Consider the following 21,414-nt stretch of genomic DNA (forward strand, 5'->3'; position numbering starts at 1 on the left):
CGTAAAACCCTCCTCCCACTCACTGCTGCACATCACAGAAACCAGGGAAGGCCACTCAGTTCAGTATGGGGAGAATACGGGCACTGGCTGTCTCCTGGGGGGTGCATTCCCACAAGCTCTTCCCAGCTGACCGGCATTCCACATGCCCATCCTTTGATGGCACATCTGAACAGCCAAAGAGAGTGAGCCAAGAGGTTGGGGCAGATGCCCGTACCTAGAGCAGAGCTAAAGGCACGCAGGAACCCTGCCCCGGGTTAATACCGCAACCCACAGTGGCTACAGGACGGAGTCTGGAAATCATTGTCTGATCTGCTACATTAAATGGGGATTCAACAGCCTGAAGCTGCCCAAGAGGAGGGTAGGAGAGAGGTTGTGTTGGTGCTTTCGGGGGGTTTGTTGGGGTAGTTTTTTAAACCCTCCCCCAAGCGTTTTCCCCAAATGCAGCCACTCCCCTTGTTTAGTTAAGACTAGAAAAAACAGCACTGAGGTAAGAATTCCAAGAGGGCCTAAATGAGTTAGGAGCCTAAGACCCATTTGGGGGGCAGATTTTTAAAGGTATTTAGGTGCCTAACTCCCATTATTTCAATGGAAGTTCAGCACCTAAATACCTTTAAAAATCTGCCCCTGGGAGCTAAAGGCTCATCAAAAGTCAATAGGATTTAGGCTCCCAAGTCATTTATGAAAATGGGACTTGGGCATTTTTGAACATTTCACCCAGGGGTGTCTATTGTGAACGGAAACCATCATGCACAACTCCCGCATCCCCAAGGGAAAATACACATGACTGATAGACAGCAGCAACAGGCGCTAACCCAACAGCTTCGCCCCCTACCCCTCCAAGTCACACTGCTGCTGTTAAAGCCATTTCTCACGGCATTCAAGGGCTGTTCGGTTTAACTCCCCCGCCGGCCCCCAATACTCCAGAACGCCTGCTCTCCCGCTGGAGGCAAGCTGCCAGCAATGACAGTGATTAACGTGCACTCACTCTCTGCATCCACAGGTTACCAATTCCCCCCGGGCTCCCGGCACCTCACCTGGGAGAAGGCAGGCACTGCCACGCTGTATGGTCTCTGTTTGAAAGTGCTGACAGGTTGTGGTGGGAAGACCCGTGATGAGGACACGCCGTAGTCTGGCGGCGGGATGGCGATGTCATCCTTATCCAGCAGGTTGCCTGTGCTGCTGCTTTTCCCTTGTTGCAAGCTACAACAGGAAAATAATCAACCAACCGCCACCCACACATGCTTTCCTGCCATTGCTAGGGTCCCCTGGGGATCCTGCCCAGTGGCGCTGGTGCTAGCAATGTATTTCGCTCCGCAGCCCAGGTGTCACAGGGGCCTCAAGCAGGGAGCACAGCGAAATCACGGGGCACATTTTATCCTAGACGCTCACTAACCAGTGGCAATTATTTATCATTCACAATTGTGACTGAGTCCTCTGCAGACATGCAGGGCTGCTGGAGCCGTGTTGGTCCCAGGACATGAGAGACAGAGAGGGTAGGGGAGATAATCTCTTATTAGACCCATTTCTGTTGGTGAGGGGCAAGTTGTGGAGCGTACACCAAGCTCTTCTGGGAGAGCTGGTTTCTCCTCTACAGTCACTTCTCCAGCAGATAAGACTAATCCAGTGGTTCTCAGCCTTCCCTGTATCAGGGCTCCCCTTCCATCTAGCCTGGACCCCCTCCCATTTAGCAGTAATGGACAGGGAAAAATCACAGCCTCCCACACTCTAATCCATTTAAAGGTACACTTCTACCCTGATAGTAACAGGACCTGATATAACATGAATTTGGATACAACGCGGTAAAGCAGTGCTATGGGGGGCACCCCAGCCCCCAAACTCCTCCTAGAGCCTGCACCCCAATCCCTTACCCAATACCTACTCCCCGACCCAAACTCCATCCCAGAGCCATAGGCAGGTGGGGGGCAGAGGTTTTTTTTGGGGGGAGGGGGGCAGGTTCTGGGTGGCATGAGTGACATTGGGCTGCTGGGAGGATTTTAGGACTGGCGCTGGCCCTAAGGTAAATTGAGTTTGAGACCCCTGTCCTAGGACATCCAGAGCCTTTTCTTTAGTTGTTTTGGCATCACATATGACCATGTCTGATGCAACACATGCCTGGTGAGGAGTCTCACTTCCCTGCATATTTCTCTGGTTTACTCCACTACAGACATGACATCTGAAAAATCTCACGACGTTTCTATAACAAAGTTGGCAAGACTGGCTCGATAGAGCTGAGAAAAGCACAGTCCATTGCTGCCTCGGGCCCCGGACACATGCCGGTCAGTGCTGGGAGCTTTTCCCCAGACCCAAGGGAACGTCACCGGCTGCCACGCACCACCACGCAGCACGTTTTTTAAAGGGGGTGTTTTTACCTCATATGCAACCTGTCGCTTCCATCGCTGTCAAGAACCCGCGTGTAAGAGAAAGGGAACCAGCCTCTCCTGTAATGCAGAGCCACAAGACAGTCAAACCTAGCCGCTCACGCAGAGATGTGTGGAGGGAGGAGTCTATGAACATTACGCTCCGGCTACATGCCGCACTATGCTGTGACAGAAGGGACCATCATTGGGATCACGGCTGTCTAGGGGGTGCTACACACACTGCAAACCAATAAGTCAAGTGTGGTAAAAACTCTAGATCTTAGGGATACTATTCAAAAAGGCCCATTCCCTGCCTCTGACACCCCCTCTCAGAGTCTCCCAACACACACTCACACCTACTTGCAGAAAAAATGGGGGTGGACTTTTGCAGACAACAGGATTGGGTTTTTTTAAAATGTAAGATTCCAGGTTTTGTATGCTGGACTAAAATTGCTTCTCCTTCCCGGGCCATTAGGAGCCGGCTGCTGGCCCCAGCAGCAGTCCCCGCCAGGTCAGATCCCTGCCAAGACCATCTGGAGCGTTTGCTTTATTGGGAGGCTCTGCAGCTTGGTAAGGAGGTTATTTAAGGTTGCTGGCGTTACGGATAGTGCTGCACAAGCACGCCACGATTCTGCCATTAGCCAGGGCCCCACGCTCAGCCCCCCCATGTGTTCCACTGAAGTGAAATTGGGATAAAGAGTTAAGAAGCCCAGCAGTCCCAGCACTCAAAAGCCTGGCCTTGCGCCTCAGGTCGGTGCTTTACCAATCAGCAGCCAGCAAAGCTGGTATTTCATCTTGCTCACAATTTTCGACTCCCCATAGTAACCAAGCGGCATGATGGGATGCCAGGAAATACTGGCTGGCAGCTAAGCAAGTCTGGCGCGCCAGCTACTCCAATGTTAAGAGCTAGGTGCTGAGGCAGCTGTAGTTCAGATACTCACATTTTTGTTTTCTCACTCTCCCCGTAGTGCCATCCATCTCGGGCCTCCGGCACCAGGAGCGTGATGAGGTCTCCTTCCTTGAAGCTCAGGAGGGTGGTGTTATCACCAGCAGCATGAGAGAAAATGGCCTGTACTCTCGTCCTGCCGTTCCTCTCAAGCCCGGCAGCCATGGAACTGGAGCGTGGCAAGGTCTTGTTTTCAGCTGGTGAGACGCAAAGAAAGCCCCAACATCTCAGACCATGTGGCTGACCACATCCTTGGCAGTTTTCTACTGTGGTATTTAGAGTCATTCATCTACCCAAGGCTCAGCCAGCATTGCAGTTAAGGAAAACTAACCCCCTTTTAGACAGTACAGCTCAGACCCTCCTCCCCCACCCCCCTAATTCTGGACTATTTTTTTTTTTTTTGAGCAGTCGGTTATAAAGACCTTAAGTGAATGTCCTCAGTGGACCCAGTCTGATTGGTGCAGTTCCTCTTACTCTCCCCAGTGGAGAGCATTTAGGCAAACTGACAGAATATTAACTTAATGGCTACCCCCCATTCGATGCTCCTCATTTCACACCTTCGATGCAACAGATGCATTTCTGTGCTAAGGTAGGACTTGGAATAGTATGCAAATAGACCTATTTGTAATGGTTTACGCCCAGGTTCCATTCATAATTCCAGACGCTTTGCTCTGAGATGTTAACATTAGCGAAGGGAAAAACCCAGAGGAGAGAGGTGCGTGACCCTCCTGGAAACATGCCCATGGGGAGGCAGATAAGTGAACTAAAGCAGGTGAGAGGCATTGTCTCTATGCATTGAGATACACACCTGCATATGACCGCAGCCATAAAAGGAATAAAGACTCAGCAGGGAAGGTCCCACTATCTTTGGCCTAATCCAGTGACCCTATCCCATCACACAGAGAGACAATCATCATGATGTGGTGCCTAGTGGCCCAATCAAGGTGAGGGCCCCACTGTGCTCAATGTTGTACAAACACCCTAAAGAGATGGCTGCAGCCTTGGAGTTTACAATCCCTCCTTCCACTCCCAGATTCCTTCCGATTTGCTTATCAGGAATCCCGTCATAGGGCTCAAAGTTTTTCCTTCCAAGGGAAACCGCAGCCCAAATCTGCCCCCTTTATTTTCTAATCCTGTGCCCAAAGATATGTGAAAACAGAGACACTACCTCACATGGTTGTTGGGAGAGGCCATGAATTACTGCATAGTTACTAAGAAAGTCAACCAGGCAGTTACAGTCACCATGTGACACTTCACAGTCACTAACTGAGGAAGCCATTGCCCCCACTTAGGCTTTTGTGCCACCTGAGCCCACCTTGCCTCCTCCCACTGCATTAAGGTGCAAAGACCCTTAACTGCTGCTACTCCTAGCTCTGGTCAGCAGCTGACCCATAATCCCCTGGGAGAAGCGGCTACGTCGCTGCTCTGTGATCTGACTGAGGCTAAATCCTTACTGGTTGCGTAACTGTTTTTCGGTGCGACACTCTTGCGCACAGGAAGTGTGTTGGAGTACGAGTCACTCAGTTGCTTCTGATGCTGGGGAGGAGATAGGGATTTTGGCTGGGCTGGCTTCATCTCGGACCAACGGCTGTAGTCCTCGACCTCAGGGCCTGAGACGCCATTCATCACGGGAATGGTCTCTTGTGCCGACATGCGCTGAAGGGAGAAAGGGCAATGGGAGATTTCAGCATCAGGGACGTCAAGTCACGTAGAGGTCACATTTCCGTAAAGGACCCACACACTTTAGGAGAATATGGTTTACCATACACAATCAGGCCCCGGTCTATTGTGTTTGGTATCCTGCCTCCAGTGATGGCCTGCTCTTAATGCTTCAGGAGGAGGGGTAAAGCCATCTAGGGTGGCGTGAGGGACCAGATCCCTGCCGTGATCCGTGTGCGCCAAGCAGGCGGAGATACAAATACCCCTCTTGACAGGAGGGGAAGTGAGACATGCTAGCATTCAGACCGCCCAGTTCTAAGCCCACCCAGAGGATTTCAGTTCAGTTCTCTCCGACAGCAAGTCCCACAGACTGACTACATCAAGTGGGACATCCTTTCATTTACACTGCTAAGCAGTTTTCACTGGATCATGCAGCCTCTCAGGTTCCCTCCCCAACTCTTCCTGCAAAGCCAGGGCTCAAAAACTGTGTCCCCGTCTCCCCCTGGGGCTTTGCAAATCCTGGCTGTCTTCACAGGGAGGCACCGAATGTCTCACAAACCTCAAAGACATGACAAAGCAGGATGGTCCATTTCACACTGGCCCACGCCAGCCTCCTTCACAAGTGTGCACTAGGGGATTCCCCAAAAGCCCCACCGCTGAATGCGGTCTAAAGCTTATTGGCAGGGGACTTGCCTGACTGGTGGAGGCTAGCGAGACCATGCTAGGCTCACTACACCCATAACGTTACTCAGCAAGGGCAGCACCACTGATGCCTTGCATACTTACCCCCACGAAGGGCGCCAACTCTGGTGGGACAGGGAGCGGTTTGGCCCCGGGGATAGGATCTGAGATGATTAGGTTTGATTTGGACGTAGACAGGGAGCTGGGGATGATTGTGCCATTGCTGCTGGCGGCCATCTGCTGCATCAGTTGGATAGCCCGGTCTGGGATCTTGTTGGGGTCCGAGCAAGATTGCTGCCAAATCGGGAGCTTCTGTGTCAAGATCTCTTTCCCCTAGAATCAAGGGGGAGGGGGGGAGAAGAGTGAGAACACAAGAGACCCCAGACAAATCCACTCACCTCTCAGGAGGAGGGGCAGAGAATGATCACGGCAAAGCTCCCATCTCAAACCAGGCCCCCCAAATATCCGTTCTTCAGACTGGATTCCAGGAGGCACAGAAAACAGACCACGACTATGCTGCCGCCGGAGCCGGCTTGGAACACAGAGTGCCACTGGCCCAGATTTCCTCTCTACTCCTCTAATTAGAGCAGTGAGAGAGATTTATCTACCCGGGTGTGTAACAAACAGGACAAAGCACGTCACCTCACAAATATTGGGTGTAGACTGGCAGACGAGCCAGTATGGTCTCATGAAAAATTGAAGAGTATTTCATTTCCCTAGCTTACTTGGAAACATTCTGCGTGTGTGGCAGCTCGAAGAATGGACGAGCCAGAGCAGAAAGGGAGGGAGGGAGAGCTGGGCTATTCAGTTTATCTGAACTCTCCTGTACACCAAGAAATCTATTCCAAGCAAAGGCTCAGGCGAGAAGAGCGCCCTGGAAGCCACACCAGTTCGCTATCCAGCGACAGCTCCTAGCCAGCCTTGCTGGGGGAGAACAGGTGTGGTGTGTGACTTGGTAGCACATATTGTGTTAGTGCATCATTCATTGCTTGGCATCCATTGCTATTCTTTTGGAGCACAAAGCAAGGGGGACCCCGCTTCTCGCGCTGGGTGAGCGAGCGGAAAGTCCAGAGTTGCTGTTCTGATATTTGGCTGTACAAACCTGCTGCTTTGTGATGCTGACAAGGCTGTGCCATCCCCCAAGGCCAGCCAGAGCAGACAGGTTTGGGGCATGTTGTGGAAGGGGGTGGCTGGAGGCAGTATTGTACCATTCAATCCTCAGAAATACCCCTCTGCTAAATCTGGAAATTGCTAAGCAGCGGGGGCTGGCGGTCAGCAGGCAGCTGTATTCCCGGGGCTGGCTAATGAAGGATTGTTATTCTGAGACAGACTGCAGGCAGAGCAGAGAGTCCCTGCAACACATCATGTCCATGCCAGAAGACTTGCACGCCTCGCCAATAAAAAGCTAATAACGGCAGAGGTGGAAACCCGGGGATAGTCAGAAGCATCCGACAGAACAGCACTGACCACAGCCGTGGCATATTAGAAGAACAGATGCAGATGCAGCCTTAGCGTTCGCCATCTGTTGCACGCAGCGAGGGGAGAAATGCAATGAACTCTCTGGGAACCAGACGGCAGCACAGGCAGAGGACTCCTCATTTAGTCTGACAGGGCTGCCCGACCTCTGCAGTTTCCGATCTCAAGGATTTTTAAGCTGAGGGTCAGTCTTCAGCCTCCCTCAGCTGGCTGCGATTAGGCATTGGGGCCAGATGCTATAGGGGTCTCCCCTCCCCCCCCCCCCGCCATGTTCAGAGGCCACAGCAATGCTCCAGCCCAAAGGTCTGGGGCTGAACTCGGTTTCTGGGTTTTCTTGCCTAAATTAAGACCTGTAGCTTCTGTCAAAGCAGGGGAATCGGTAGTTTGGGTTTTGTCCCCTTGGGAAGCTAGATAATGCTACAGGAATTGCTCCCACATCCAAACACAGAAGGAGCAGGTGCCACCTTCCACGCAGCTCAACTACACACCCACCTAATGGCTTCTGGAACATGGACACACCCCACAGAACAATATGCCACCACTACAAGTGAGCTGTAGCTGATTTTGAAGCCAAAGCAGACAAGCTGCCACTCCCAGAAGGCAAATTAACTCCTTCTCCATTAACTGATAAAGCAGCATTATTGCAGGGTGAAACTGTACCTGTTTGCCTCTAGCTTTACTAGTCTCTTTGGGCAAATTGAAGTCAGTCCCTAAACCATCTCCATTGGCTTTAGGAAAAGCCCTGTCTCATTTCCACTGCATACGTCAAAGCCCTTTCACCTCATGTGCAGGCTTCTGGCTGACAGGCCATAGCACCTCAGGGGAGAAGCAGTACCGCCTTTGGTCGGAATGGCTGTTTGTTAACTTCGCCAGCCTCGGAAATTGGCCGACCCATTACACGCCCATCCACCCGCAGTGCGGATGAACCACCTGCAAAATTCCCTCTGACAAATCGTCCACGTTCTTTGCTGCGAGAAGCCACGGTGTAAAACCACAATGAAGCCTGGGGTGCAAAAGGGCGGTTTTTAACGTGTGAAGCTGCAGCGATGTTCTAGGCCACTTACAACTCTTGGAGAGAACTCTGGAACCTCCATCTCTGAAGAGAAGAGTTACACACACACCCTGCTGCCGCCCCATCCCATTGTAACATACGTCGGGTTTTGACTCAGCATATATTCTAGTGCAAGGATAGCGATGACTCACTGGGACTCTTCTGTTACTCCCTTATTCACAGCTCACTCTTGACAGATGGAGATTATAAGTGAGATGGGGGGGGGGGGAGAACAGGAATAAGTGGACGTGCGAGCGCATGCAGGCGGCCGGCTGTTGTGCTAAGGGAGCAGCATGCTCTCCGACACGCAGTATCAACCCGAGTTAGCGAACAGAGCACCACAAGGGGGCAAGAGAACTCTGCTCCGAGATCCCAGCTGACAGGCGAGTGCTCTGGGCTGTCCTCCCCCTGCAGAACAGTTCGTAAGAGATGTAGGCAGTGCATGGAACAGCCGCCTTCCTATTGAATCCTCTCCTTTGTTAACGATGAGTTGTAAGGTAGCAATCACAATGGCTCACAAAGGGAGCCAGCTCACCACGTTCCCGGTCGCTTGCTGCTCCTCCGAAACAAACAGAAAACGAGAAGCAGGAATTTTCTTACCTCCCTTCAGGAGGAAGGTGACTGCGCCAGGTTCTGGTCTGGTTTTGTGACTCATTAGCAGATCAAACAGGGATTTGACCCCCCCTCTTTAAGCCTGTGTACTCCATCCCAGTGACTAATGACAGCTCAAGGATTACATGAGCGTACCGGAGAGGTGTGTTCCTCAGCTGGGCTGCGCTAGGCAGAGGCACCGGGGATGGGGCTGGCATCTTTAAAGGAAAGCTGGGCCGTGGTGTGCTGCTGCCGTGCCCTCGCCAGTCACCGTCTAGACAGCAAATCAATCTGCTTCCTCTGGCTGGGTGAGAGCTGGTCTTTGGCAGCCTCTCCAGGAGAGCTATGAAGTGGAGGCCTCCTTCAGTAGCCCAGAAAAGCAGCACCCACAGGGCCCTGCAGATAAATGGCATCTGCCCTGCCATCCTGTAGATCTTTGGGCAAAACACCTGCCTCCCAGGGCACAATCTGCAAGGAGTGGCTGAAAACTAAAAACACACCATCTCACAGAGATGAGATTGTGTCTTTTTTCCTGGGCTGTGTAAGCCACAGACACGCACACGTGCAGTACCCTGATCAGCGTGCATTCCTGTCCCGTCTGCCCAAACCACAGGGGACTGGTCTGGTATAGCGCTCAGCTGGACAGTCTGGCTCATTAGCATAAACTGTAGAGATTCACCCAGTCTGTTTGAAGGTCCCTGGTTCCAACCCAGCACCAGTCAAAGGGCAGCCATCACAGAGCACCCAACCAAAACGATTGACAGCCCTCGTGTGATCACTGCCCATACTGATGGGAGCACTTGGACCTCTTTGGAGGGTCTCCTAGCCAGAGGCGGCTTCACAGGCTGATTAACATGGTGGTTGCTCACCTTGGCGTGGTAGGAGATGGTGTTCTTAGCCACAGCACACTGCTTCTCTACCAGGAAGCAGAACCGTCTCCTCTCCTCTGTGAGCGCTGTCTTATAGCCATCAGAGACGTGGTTTTCTAGCTCACCTTGTTTGTTGCTGATCGCATCGATGTACTAGGGAAAGAAGACAAGCGAACAGGTTATTGGAAGCAGGGGCAGCTCTATATGTATTTTGCTGCCCCAAGCACGGCAGTCAGGCAGCTTTTGGTGGCGCGCCTGCAGGAGGTCTGCCGGTCCCGCGCCTTCGGCATACTCGCCGCTGAATTGCTGCCGAAGCAGCAGGCCCTCCCACAGGCATACCGCCAAAGGCAGCCTGACTCCCGCCCTCACGGCGACTGGCAGGCCACCCCCCGCGGCTTGCCGCCCCAGGCACGCGCTTGGTACGCTGGTGCCTGGAGCCGCCCCTGATTGGAAGGGGCATGTGGTTAATCTCTGCACACCCAGCACTGCGTGATTACCTGTGCCTCAATGGACGTTTGAAAAATATCACCTGCAAACCCAAAACAAGACAGAAGTTCTTTTGGGTACGAATCCTGTGCATTGCCATGCCTGGATATTTGCTCCAAGAAATAAATGCAGCATTAACCTGTATGTCTCTTCGCTTCTCCCACTAGAGAGAACATTATTGAAATACTCCACACACAACTCTTACAATTTTGTTTGGATTTAAAATTTGCCTGCAAGCACAGAACATTTATATGCACACACACACACACACACACACACACGGGGGTGGGGGTGTGTGTGCACATCCACGTGTGTGCGTGCGCACACATCCCTCCCAACCATCCTTTACTCATCCGAACTCCCCCACACAAAGTTACTGACTCAGAACGTGGGCTTCGAAAGTCGTGTGGGTGGCTGGGAGGACGGCAGAGCCGAACTGCCTTGCAGCTGCCCTCTCAAACACCCACACCTGGGTAGAGCTAATGCTCTCAGACCGTACACACTGCCTCTGCTGCTTAAACCCTGCTGGCTTTATGCTGATAGGAATCATGACACTTCCATTTGCAACAGCATCCGAGAGCGCTCTCCTTCCAAGCAAACCATGGGCAGTATTGTTATCTCACACACACACACACACACACACACACACACACACACACACACACTGATCAACACAAGAAGCTACAGAAGAGAGACCAGGGAGAGGCTGGTGAGCAAGACAAGAACTGTTCCCCTCCCCTTATGCCTCACCTGCCCCCCCTCCCCAAATCCCTCGTGCTCACCCATGCCGCAGCCCCAGAGGCAGGAATCTGGCATCCCCTTTCTCTGTGGCCGATCTAGAAAATGCATTGAAAAACTAAATGAAACCCATGAGCACAAAATCATTTCTGGCCACCTCTTTCTCCAGCCATGTCCAGGCGCAGACTCCATAATCTGCCCTGAACGGCTCCCGTAACGCACGCTGCCTGGCCAGCCGATCTGTCACTAGATAGACTACTGGCAAGAGCTCACTGAACTCTACTGCCCCGTACCTCAGAAGATCAGCAGTAGGGCAGCTGAGTCAGTAGGCCTTGCGCAGGATTCCCTATGGAAAGGCAGATGCCAGTACTCACCCCTCTATTCGCATTCGCATCAAACACACACACAAACCTTCAGCAAATCAGACTATTCTGCAATAATCCCATTTTGCTTTTGCTACTTAGCCCTCAGGTACGTAGCTTCTGCATGTGAACTGCACGCAAGCGACACAAAAATCAGCCAGGCCCACTCTGGCCCAGCACCACGTATAGCTCGGTTTTTCACCTTCACCAGTTCCTCTCTAACTGGGTGAGTTTTGTGCTGGGGGAAGAAGCCACCAAGACAATAGCAACCTCCACCTGCCCAAAACATCCGTCGGCTCAGCAAGGGCAACTGAAGCTTCCTGATCAAAACAAGCAGGATGACCTCTGGGACCTGAGAAGAGTTGCACAAGCCATGCCCACGGATGGCTTCCATCCCCAGCAAGCCCAAGGGGGGTGCTTCTTAGTAACAATTGTTATGGAGGATTCGGAGACAGACGCCTCAAAGTCAGTTACCAGCTGGGCTCAGGCCACAAATTCTCTTTCCACAGGACCCCAAGCAGTGTGACCATCTGTCAATTCGGGCTGAATTCAAAAAACAGACAAGCTAGACTGGAGAGGTTCTGAATTCCTTCACCAATTCCCTGTGCCTTCTCCTCAGCAGCTACCAACACATTTATGAACCTGCTATTCGCTTCTCAGACCGTTTGTGCCAATGCCCCGTTTCAGGATTCCTTTGTCCTTCAGAATGCTTCTGTACACTTCAAGCGATAGAGCATCAGCCTTACAAAGCATTGCACGCCATCTACGCATCCCCAGCCTCGTATCTTTCAAATCACATCCAAGAGAAACACTTCTCCCCTTCTGAAGAGCACTTGTAGCTTGAGAGAGAAGGTGGGGGAGGTAATATCTTTTCTGGGGCCCACTGCTGCTGGTGAGAGAGAGACAGACACAAGCTTTCGAGCTTTGCCCAGAGCTCTTCTTCGGGTCTGGGAAAGGTACTCAGGCCTGGTCTACACTAGGAAAATCCACACCCCAGAGTAACACAATTAAACCGACCTAATCCCTGGTGTAGACAGTGCTAGGGCAACGGGACAATTCTCCCGTCCATCTAGCTACCACCTCTCGGGGAGGTGGATACTTATGCCAACCAGAGAACCAATCCCATCAGTATAGGTAACAGGGCAGCTGCGCCACTGAAGCATTAAATGTACACAAGCCCTCAGGGTGTCCCAGCTAAATCCAAGAGGGAACAGATTAATTAGCATAAGTAGTTAACACATTGCAAGGGGCCACTCAAGGTGAAGTGGCCAGTGAACACCCAGACCTGAAGAAGAGCTCTGGGTAAGTTCTGGTCTCTCTCCCCAACTGAAGTGATATTATCATCCCCACCTTGTCTCTCCACTATGCTGGGACTGACATGGCTATAACACCACTGCATACTTGTAACTTTGAGCGACATACGAACGGCCAGACTGGGTCAGACCAAAGGTCCATCTAGCACAGTATCCTGTCCTCTGACAGTGGCCAATGCCAGGTGCCCCAGAGAGAATGAACAGCACAGGGAATCAAGTGATCCATCCCGTCGCCCATTCCCTGCTCCTGGTGAACAGAGGCTAGACACCCTCCCTGCCCATCCTGGCTAATAGCCATTGATGGACCAATTCTCCATGAACTGGGCTGGTTCTTTTTTGAACCCTGTTATACTCTTGGCCTTCACAATATCCTCTGGCAAGGCGTTCCACAGGTTAACTGTGCACTGTGTGAAAAAAATACTTCCTTTTGTTTTAAACCTGCTGCCTATTAATTTCATTTGGTGACTCCTAGTTCTTATGTTATGAGGAGTAAATAACACTTCCTTATTTACTTTCTCCAGACCCGTCATGATTTTATAGACCTCTGTCAGATCCTCCCTCAGTCATCTCTTTTCCAAGCTGAAGTCCCCGTCTTATTACTCTCTCCTCATACGGAAGTCATTCCATACCCCTCATCATTTTTGTGAAATAAATGTTCCATGTAAAGGGAGGGTTCAATACTACATATGCTCCATTTCCGCCTTGCAGGGAAGGCGATCTCCGACTTGTCATGACCAGCTTTACAGCCTAGCCCAAATTACAGGAGGTTGTGGACAAAGTTCCCCTGGAAGTGAACCAAATATGGAATTTTTCCACCCCTCCACCATTTTCTGCCTCTTTCTCACTGAATATGGAGCAAGTCACAGTAGTTGTCGGTATCGGTTCTCAGAACAAAATTGGGATGAAACGCAGGGGAAATAAAAACAGACACCAAGATTAAGTAATTAAGTAATAAATTTGTTAGTCTCTAAGGTGCCACAAGTACTCCTGTTCTTCTTTTTGCGGATACAGACTAACACGGCTGTTACTCTGAAACCTGTCAAGATTAAGTGACTTGCCCAAATCCACAGAGCAAGCCCATGTCAGAGCTGGGATTAGCATTCGGAAATCCTGGCTCTCAGTCCTGTGTTCTGATCATGCCTCCTCAAGACCAAATCCTTGGGGAATCCTGCTTTTTGCACACAGGAGAGTCTTCTGGCTAGTTTGACCTGGATCTCCCCCACAGGCACCAAGCAGACAGCAGTGAAAAGGAAGGAAAAAACCAAACCTGTTCTGCACCCAGAAACTGCATTAAAAAAACACCACACACTTCAAAAACGATTCCCAGTCTTCCCCACTAATCTGGCCAGCCCGTGTGTTTTGAAACCTACATAACAGTGTTCTGTGCACACTATGAAACAAGCTCACCCAATGCGTTTGCAGAATGCAGCAGGTAGGCTCCAATTGATCGGAAAAGGCTGTCAGCATCATATGGTGTCAAGTATCAGAGGGGTAGCCGTGTTAGTCTGAATCTGTAAAAAGCAACAGAGGGTCCTGTGGCACCTTTAAGGCTGTTAGTCTTAAAGGTGCCACAGGGACCCTCTGTTGCCTTTTAGCATCATATGGGTGGATAAAGGGAGGGGAAAAAAGGAAGCATCTTACCATTGTATTGGCTCAGTGCAGGAGGTGTTTCATGGGGCATGCCAGAAGATCAAACACCCACTATTTGTTCTCCCCATGAATGGGCTCAGAGGGCAACCTCCAAGACACAATTTCAAGTCTTTGTGAATGATTGCGGTGCTTCACAAACCCTGCAGGGGCTGTCTGGGCATCAGGGGAGGAATTTAGGGAGAGAAGGGGCACAGAAACCCTCTGTAATAGAGTAACGTCCCACTATCTCAAAAAACACTACGGACTGACAACTCAGGAAAGTGTTTCTGGGTTTCTAGGTTGATAGAGAGCCTTCAAATAACTTTACCCTCATTCCGGTATAGGCACCAGCTAAAATATGCACAAGGAACAAAGATGACCTAATTAGCAATGTGAGCACTTCATCGCTGCACCAAGGGAGCAAAGAATATTAGATGGGAGAGGAATTCTGTTTTAAAATAGCTTTCACTTAAGGCCTGGAGTCATGGAGACCAGAACTTGTGTTGAAGGAAGCTGCAGCTTTGCTAGGGTGACCAGATGTCCTGATTTTATAGGGACAGTCCCAATATTTGGGGTTTTGTCTTATATAGGCACCTATTATCCCCCAACCCCCACCCCGATTTTTCATACTTGCTGTCTGGTCACCCTGAGCTTTGCTCCCAGGGTGAGGGAGGGAAGGGAAATAAGGAAGAGTAAAACCTTGCAAATCACAAAAACTGGACAGCCTCACAAGACACAGAATTATCCCTGAAAATTGGTGACTAATCCCAATTAGCCTAGGAGCTCTCTCCACTTAAAGCACTGCAAACTGCCTCCATTGTTCTCCAGGTGGGGGAGGGAGGCACTCACAGCCAAACCAGCAAGGTGAAAGCCATCATCTATGCAGAGAGCACAGGAGGCTGCCCTAAAAAGGAGGCACTGCCCACGTGAATCATTCCCGGAACAGCAGCCATTCTTCCAGCCTACAGCTTTAACTCTTGGGCTGCTGGAATCTGTTACAAGACAACACCTGTAAGAGATTCTGCTAGAAACACAAGCAAGGTCTGTTTAGCAAATCAAGAGAAGTACCCTCAGTAGAGCTTACTGAATATTTATAACAACAAACAATTAACTTGTGTGGTGCTCTGAGTTGAAGGACCAGGTTTTCCCCTCCCTGTAAGCAGCTCATACCTAGGAGGAATAAGGACAAATATATCCTGGTGGGAGATTATGCAACAGAGGAAGAAAAAACACAGTGGTGCAGGCTGGAAGCAACCATCATCACTAACACAAGACGACTGGAGATTGCAAGATTTTAGACCAATAAATTTATCCCAGATGCTGGCACAAAAGTTAACAAATTAAGGCTAGAGGTATATAAAAATATAAATGTTAAGAAGGATCAAAAAAATCCTTGAGACAAACACTAATTCCGAGCAGAGAGTGATCAATTTATAGTCAGTGCAGGCAAAATAGCAGATGTCATATTTGGATTTCACTAAAGCATTCAATCATCATGTATTGTTACTGCGTAAATTAATTCAAATGATGTTGGATAGAAACAATTCCACGAAAAACTAGCTAAGAGTGAAAACCAAGGGCAACGCTAATCAGCAATGTATTGAGTTGTACTGCAGGAATCCGCATCAGGGTCCCTCTTTAATAAATGACTGAAAGGAGAGAGTGAACCATGTTAATGAAATCTCCCAGGGATGGAAGTTGGGAGGAGTTGCAAACGCCCATGAGGACTAAAGGGGACCTGGCAAACAAAACAATTTGGCTTGGAAAAAAATAAATAAAATCACAAGCTAAGGGCTAGTCTACACTAGCAGCTCTTTAACGTGGCTCGTGTAGTCACGGCAGAGCGCTGGGAGATAGTGCTCTAAAAAACCCACCTCCACAAGAGGCACAGCTCCCAGCACTGGGGCACTGTTTACATTGGCGCTTTACAGCGCTGGAACTTGCTGTGCTCCAGGGGGATGTTTTTTCACACCCCAGAGAGAAAGTTGCAGGGCTGTAAATTGCCAGTGTAGACAAGCCCTGATACATCTGGGGGAAAACAAACACCACTCCTCAGCAGAGGGAAGCCAGTAACACCGCAGGAGACTGCTAGACTGACGGGTTTACAATGGGCTGTGGCAGCAGAAACGGCTAATGCAATTCTGGGCTGCATACACAAATGCACCCCATCCCGAGTAGGGAGGGAACAGTCAATCTATAGCTCTGGTGGGAACATACCCGGAACACTAGTTTTTTGGAAACAGACTCTAAAGACCAACCAGGGAGATCAGAGTGATAGATGAAGGAATTGGAAGGATTCAGAGAGCTAAGGGACTACCATGATGTGAGAACATGGAAACCACCTACAAGGTTTTGAAAAGCGTGAGCTCCAAAAGCAGAGGATTTATTGAAGGTGGCACAAAGGGGAATAATTAGAAGTAATGAGATAAAAATTCAGAAACGGAAAAGCAAGGCTGATTACCAGGGAAAGCTTCTTGTTAGTGAGACCTATCAGCCCCCTAATCATTTTTGTTGCCCTTCACTGGACTCTCTCCAATTTGTCCACATTCTTTCTGTAGTGGGGGACCCAAAACTAGACACAGAACTCCAGATGAGGCCTCACCAATGCTGAATAGAGGGGAATGATCATGTCCCTTGATCTGCTAGCAGTGCTCCTACTAATACAGCCCAAAATGCCGTTAGCCTTCTTGGCAACAAGGGCACACTGACTCAAATCCAGCTTCTCGTCCACTGTAACTCCTAGGTCCTTTTCTGCAGAACTGCTGCCTAGCCACTCGGTCCCTAGTCTGTAGCAGTGCATGGGATTCTTCCGTCCCAAGTGCAGGACTCTGATGAGGTTCAATAAGAACAAGTGCAGATTTCTTTTGGCCCAATCCTCTAATTTGTCTAGGTCCCCTCTGTATCCTATCCCTACCCTCCAGAATAATCAATGCATCAGCTGAGTGACGAGGGGCAACAGGCTACTTACTGGAGTTGCTGCCTTTTGAATGAGAAGAGAGCGCACTCAGCTAGTCAGTAACAGATCCGCATTTGAGGCTCAGTCCTGAAAGTCTCTCCGCACACTGGCCGCAAGCCACTAAAGTGCATGTGTAGCTCCACTGAAGTCAAGACTTCAGAGAAAGGTTTTGGCACTCAATTATACATGCAGAGTTCCCGCATATCTACTAGCATGCTAGTGAGTCCATCATTATTTTAACATATGACATTTTAGGGGGCTTGTATGTTTTGTTTTGAAGAATGATCTGGAGATACTAACATCTCTCTCCAAGACACACAAGCAGCTAGCAGACCTCAGGCTGTGAAATGAGCCAAAGATGCTCTTAACCCTCTCCTTTGTATGGTAAACAAACCAACCTTCCTCCTGGATTGGAGAACGCCTGCAAGTGGGTTTCCATGGAAGCCACACCACATTTCGTTTTCTTTTGCAAAGAAACAATCCCTCTAGAACAGTCAGTCATTCTCATACTTTTGTACTGGTGACCCCTTTCACCTAGCAAGCCTGAGTGCAGTCTCTCCCCCCACCCCCCTTTATAAATTAAAAAATTTTTTTTTGGACATGTACCACCATTATAAATGCTGGAGGCAAAGTAGGGTTTGGGGGGAGGCTGACAGCTCGTGACCCCCCATGAAATAACCTCATGACCCCCTGAGTGGTCCCAACCCCCAGTTTCAGAACCCCAACTCCAGAAAGCCCAACTTCAGAGGTTCTGAACATGGACCTATGAATATGCAAACACCTCATTTCATAAACACTGTCCTACCACATTAGCACACTTAAATCTGTAAGGGGAAATCCACTCAGAATGCTCTTGGCACAGTACTTCCCTTAGTAGTCAGCTCCCCACTCTTTGGGAGGAGACTGGGATAAATAGTTGCAAGATACACAGCACTGACCCCCTATTCAGGTGGGTCTCAGCAATGGAGATGGAAAAGAATAGCCATCATTTTACTCACTGAATTCTGCAATAATATTCAACTTAACTGACAGTTTTCCCCCATTTGTGCATTTGAGACAGACACTGCAAATATCACAGTATTTGGGGATTATTCCTAAATGCCTTTATTCACCAAAGAGCATTCAAAACGACTATGCTAATGCAAGTTAACCTGCAGAGACTTCGGCCTTTTCCTGCCATTCCTCTGCACTGGGTGCAACCCCCCATTCGGATTCACTGCGTTGTCGCTTCATTGAAATGCCCCCAAAACGCCTCTCTTCCACGCTTGTCCTCTAGAAGTGATGCCAGAGTGAATCCCTGCACTGAGCTAGCCATGTTCTCTCTGATAATTCCCCCCTCACCAGCCTACTGCAGCTGACCCCCCAACTGGCATTTAGGTTGTAAGCGTTTTCAGGCAGGGACCATGAAGCACCCACTGCATCTTGGGAGGCTAGGTAACAGGATCAAAACAAGACAGACGAAGGGGCTTCACATCAGTAGATCTCAAAGCCCTTCACAATCTTCATGTATTTATCCTGTGATGCAGGGCAAGGCTGTTTTCCCATTGTCCAGATGGGAAGAGAGTCAGAGAGGTGCTAAGGGACTTTGTAAAAGGTGTCTCAGAACAGGCGATTTCAGGCAGAGCAGGGAACTGACTCCCAGTCTCCCAAGTCCTAGGCCAGTGCCCCAATCACTCAGCCATCTTCCCTCTCTAAGGAACAGCCCACTTATTTTTTACTCAGGACGTAATGCACACTGCCTTATTACCTCCTTGCGTCGCACGATGCCCTGAACCTGTGCCCAGTGGGCCAACAAGAGGTACTGGTCACACTTCCAGTTTGTCAAGCCCACTTCGCCACTACCACCACCGAGGCACCATCTTACTAGTCTGCGCTCTGCCCACCTCTTCCTTCATACCCCGGCCAGCGCCTTGCCACCCCTGAGGATTCCCTTCCCCTTGTTCTGTTCTATCTCAATGTGCTCAGAGTCAGGTTCTCAGCCACTTACGTCCCCATTTCAGTCCACAAATCTCTTGTTAAACAAACTGTTCATCTGCTGTAAAGGCCCAACAGACCCACCCCAAGGCAAGACACAACTGACATTCTCTCTGCATGAAACACTCTGCAGAGGGAGCAGAGATGTGTGGCTGATTATTGCACTAGCTGAAGCGTATCCAATGGGAAATGTGCACAGGCAATTCTAACACACAAAGCTAATAAATCAATCATTGCTAAAAGTCAGGCCTCCTGTTTCATTCCTCCATGATCTAGGGTCTTTTCTCATTACATTTCCTCTCTCACAGGACTGTTCTTCAGGGTAGAAACCTCGTTTTCTTACTTCTCTGTAAAGTGCCATGCACAAATGACATTAAATAAAATGCAAAGAACAGAAACCAGTTGCTCTCTTCAGCTGACTATGTGGGCGTTTTGAGATCAGCCACTTAAAACAACTCCTCAATAGAGAGCATCTAGGATCGGTCTTTGTGAACTAGCAGCATGCAGAGCCATTTTTCTACTGAAGGACACATTTCAAAGTTATCCCAAACCTGAGCAGAAATGAACTGTAAGGGCAGTTTCCAGGAGACTAATTTGGGGCATCTCAGCTCAGAGGGGAAAAAAAAAAAAACCCACTCAGTGCTGGAAGTGTTTAACAGCGACTTACAGCTTTGCTAACCTACACTGCAGAGCTCAAAGACCTGTGCTTGCTAAGGCCTAGACCTTAGTGATGAAAGGCTGGTGGTCTATGGCTGGAGCAGCTGGGTAACTGACTAAAAAGGAGAGTAGAGCCGGTTCCTCCTCTCACTGTCCCGCCTTTTACGAGCAACTCACCAATTAGAGACCTTGAAACAAGCGCAGCAAATACCTTGATTGGTCACGGTTCCTCTAGCACGGAGTCACGGGCTCACTACCTGAAACAGCCTAAGAGTCAGGGGCTTCTCCGAGGCCCAGAACATCGAGAACTGGGCTGGAAGTTTTACACCAGGCTCTCATGAGGTTTCCAGGACCAGGTCAGTGCTTCCACCCAATGGCGTGTTTGGCTGCTTCAGGAGCTGGCTATAACTAGGAACTGCAGCGGCAAGAACTCAGAAAAACCTTCAGTACAAGAGGTGGGGAGAGAGTTTTAGGTGGAGCTAACGGCTGATATTTATTAAATTTAAACCTCATCTCCCAGCCCTAATTTGAACAGGTCCAGAAGAGAAACAAGTCTGGCCAATGAGATAAGGCCAGAGAAACACAACCTATGAGCAAAATGCTCGGAACCTGCACTGGAGAGATTTTAATTGGGCTCCCTTTTTATTCTCCCTCCGGTGATTGTACTCAGCACTTCAAGAAATCGAGCCGGATTCATTTTTAGTGTTTTAAACTTCATGTCAATTATTCAGCGCCTCCTCCGAGCTTTGACATAATTCTTTTTATTGGTCTTTATATAAAAGCTGGTGGCCTCATTACAGCAAAGTCCTTATCAATTAGGATTGCCTGACCTATAACTAAAATTATTTCTCCTTATGGGAATATCAAAGTGAGGCTTCAATTACAAAACCTTTATGAAAACTACAAGCTATTTGACCCAATGGCATTTCAAGTGTTCAGAAAGGAGAAGAGTATGCGTATGTACCCGAAGGCACTAGATACCTGGCCCAGGAGTTCTACTCCAATCACGTATCAGTGTAACTTAACCTACCCTCTACATAAGGCTGCTGCTGCCTGTGTCCCCTCCCCTCCCCTCCCGTCCCCCCACACAGAGCGACCGGAATAACCTAAGTACGAATGAAAACCTTGCAACATTAGCAAGTCCCCTGGCTGGAAGAAGTCTGTTGTACTCCTATACTGTTCTTGCCAATGCAATATAAAGAGGATGGGTGAAGTCTCTAAGAACAGGCAAGTGTCACAGTTCCAGGATGAGTTGTACCTTTGACCCCTTAGCCAGTCTCTCTGTGGGCACCCTTCCAAGAGGCAGGCCCAGCACCTGCACTTCTTTCAGAGTGAAAACCTGCCGTTCACTCCACTTTTAGACTGGGTCTCCAGGTTACAGCACCCTTGTTTCCTCAGCAGGTCCAACTGGGTTTCTTCTAGGAGCTGCAGACAGTAGTAAATGCAGCGACATTGAGTAACTTGTTCAAAACAAGTATTATTTATCCATAGGAACACAGCAGTCAGAGAAGAGGGTTAAAATAATGAAAGGCATTTTATTATATATTTTTAAACTTAGCCTTTCCTGCAAGACTTAAGTGGGTTGACTTACCCCTGGTATCCCACTGTCCTGAGGACTGGGTTACAGTCAGTTTCTCAGCAGACACTACCTACCCCTCAGCTTCAGGGC

General features: G+C 49.6%; 1 protein-coding gene across 5 annotated transcripts in view; it reads right to left on the minus strand.

Annotated features, from left to right (window-relative positions):
- Window positions 1-21,414, minus strand: part of BAIAP2 (BAR/IMD domain containing adaptor protein 2) — an 82,818-nt gene that overhangs the window by 11,175 nt on the left and 50,229 nt on the right. For all 5 annotated transcript variants that reach the window (XM_034789590.1, XM_034789594.1, XM_034789595.1 and 2 more), the window contains 6 exons: window positions 9,631-9,783; window positions 5,749-5,976; window positions 4,758-4,959; window positions 3,299-3,500; window positions 2,370-2,438; window positions 1,035-1,200 (listed from right to left, as the gene is read on the minus strand). In XM_034789590.1, coding sequence (XP_034645481.1) covers window positions 1,035-1,200; window positions 2,370-2,438; window positions 3,299-3,500; window positions 4,758-4,959; window positions 5,749-5,976; window positions 9,631-9,783 — 1,020 coding nt within the window. The remainder of the gene's footprint in view (window positions 1-1,034; window positions 1,201-2,369; window positions 2,439-3,298; window positions 3,501-4,757; window positions 4,960-5,748; window positions 5,977-9,630; window positions 9,784-21,414) is intronic.

Source organism: Trachemys scripta, chromosome 14 (assembly GCF_013100865.1).
Source record: "Trachemys scripta elegans isolate TJP31775 chromosome 14, CAS_Tse_1.0, whole genome shotgun sequence".
NCBI classification, from domain to species: domain Eukaryota; kingdom Metazoa; phylum Chordata; order Testudines; family Emydidae; genus Trachemys; species Trachemys scripta.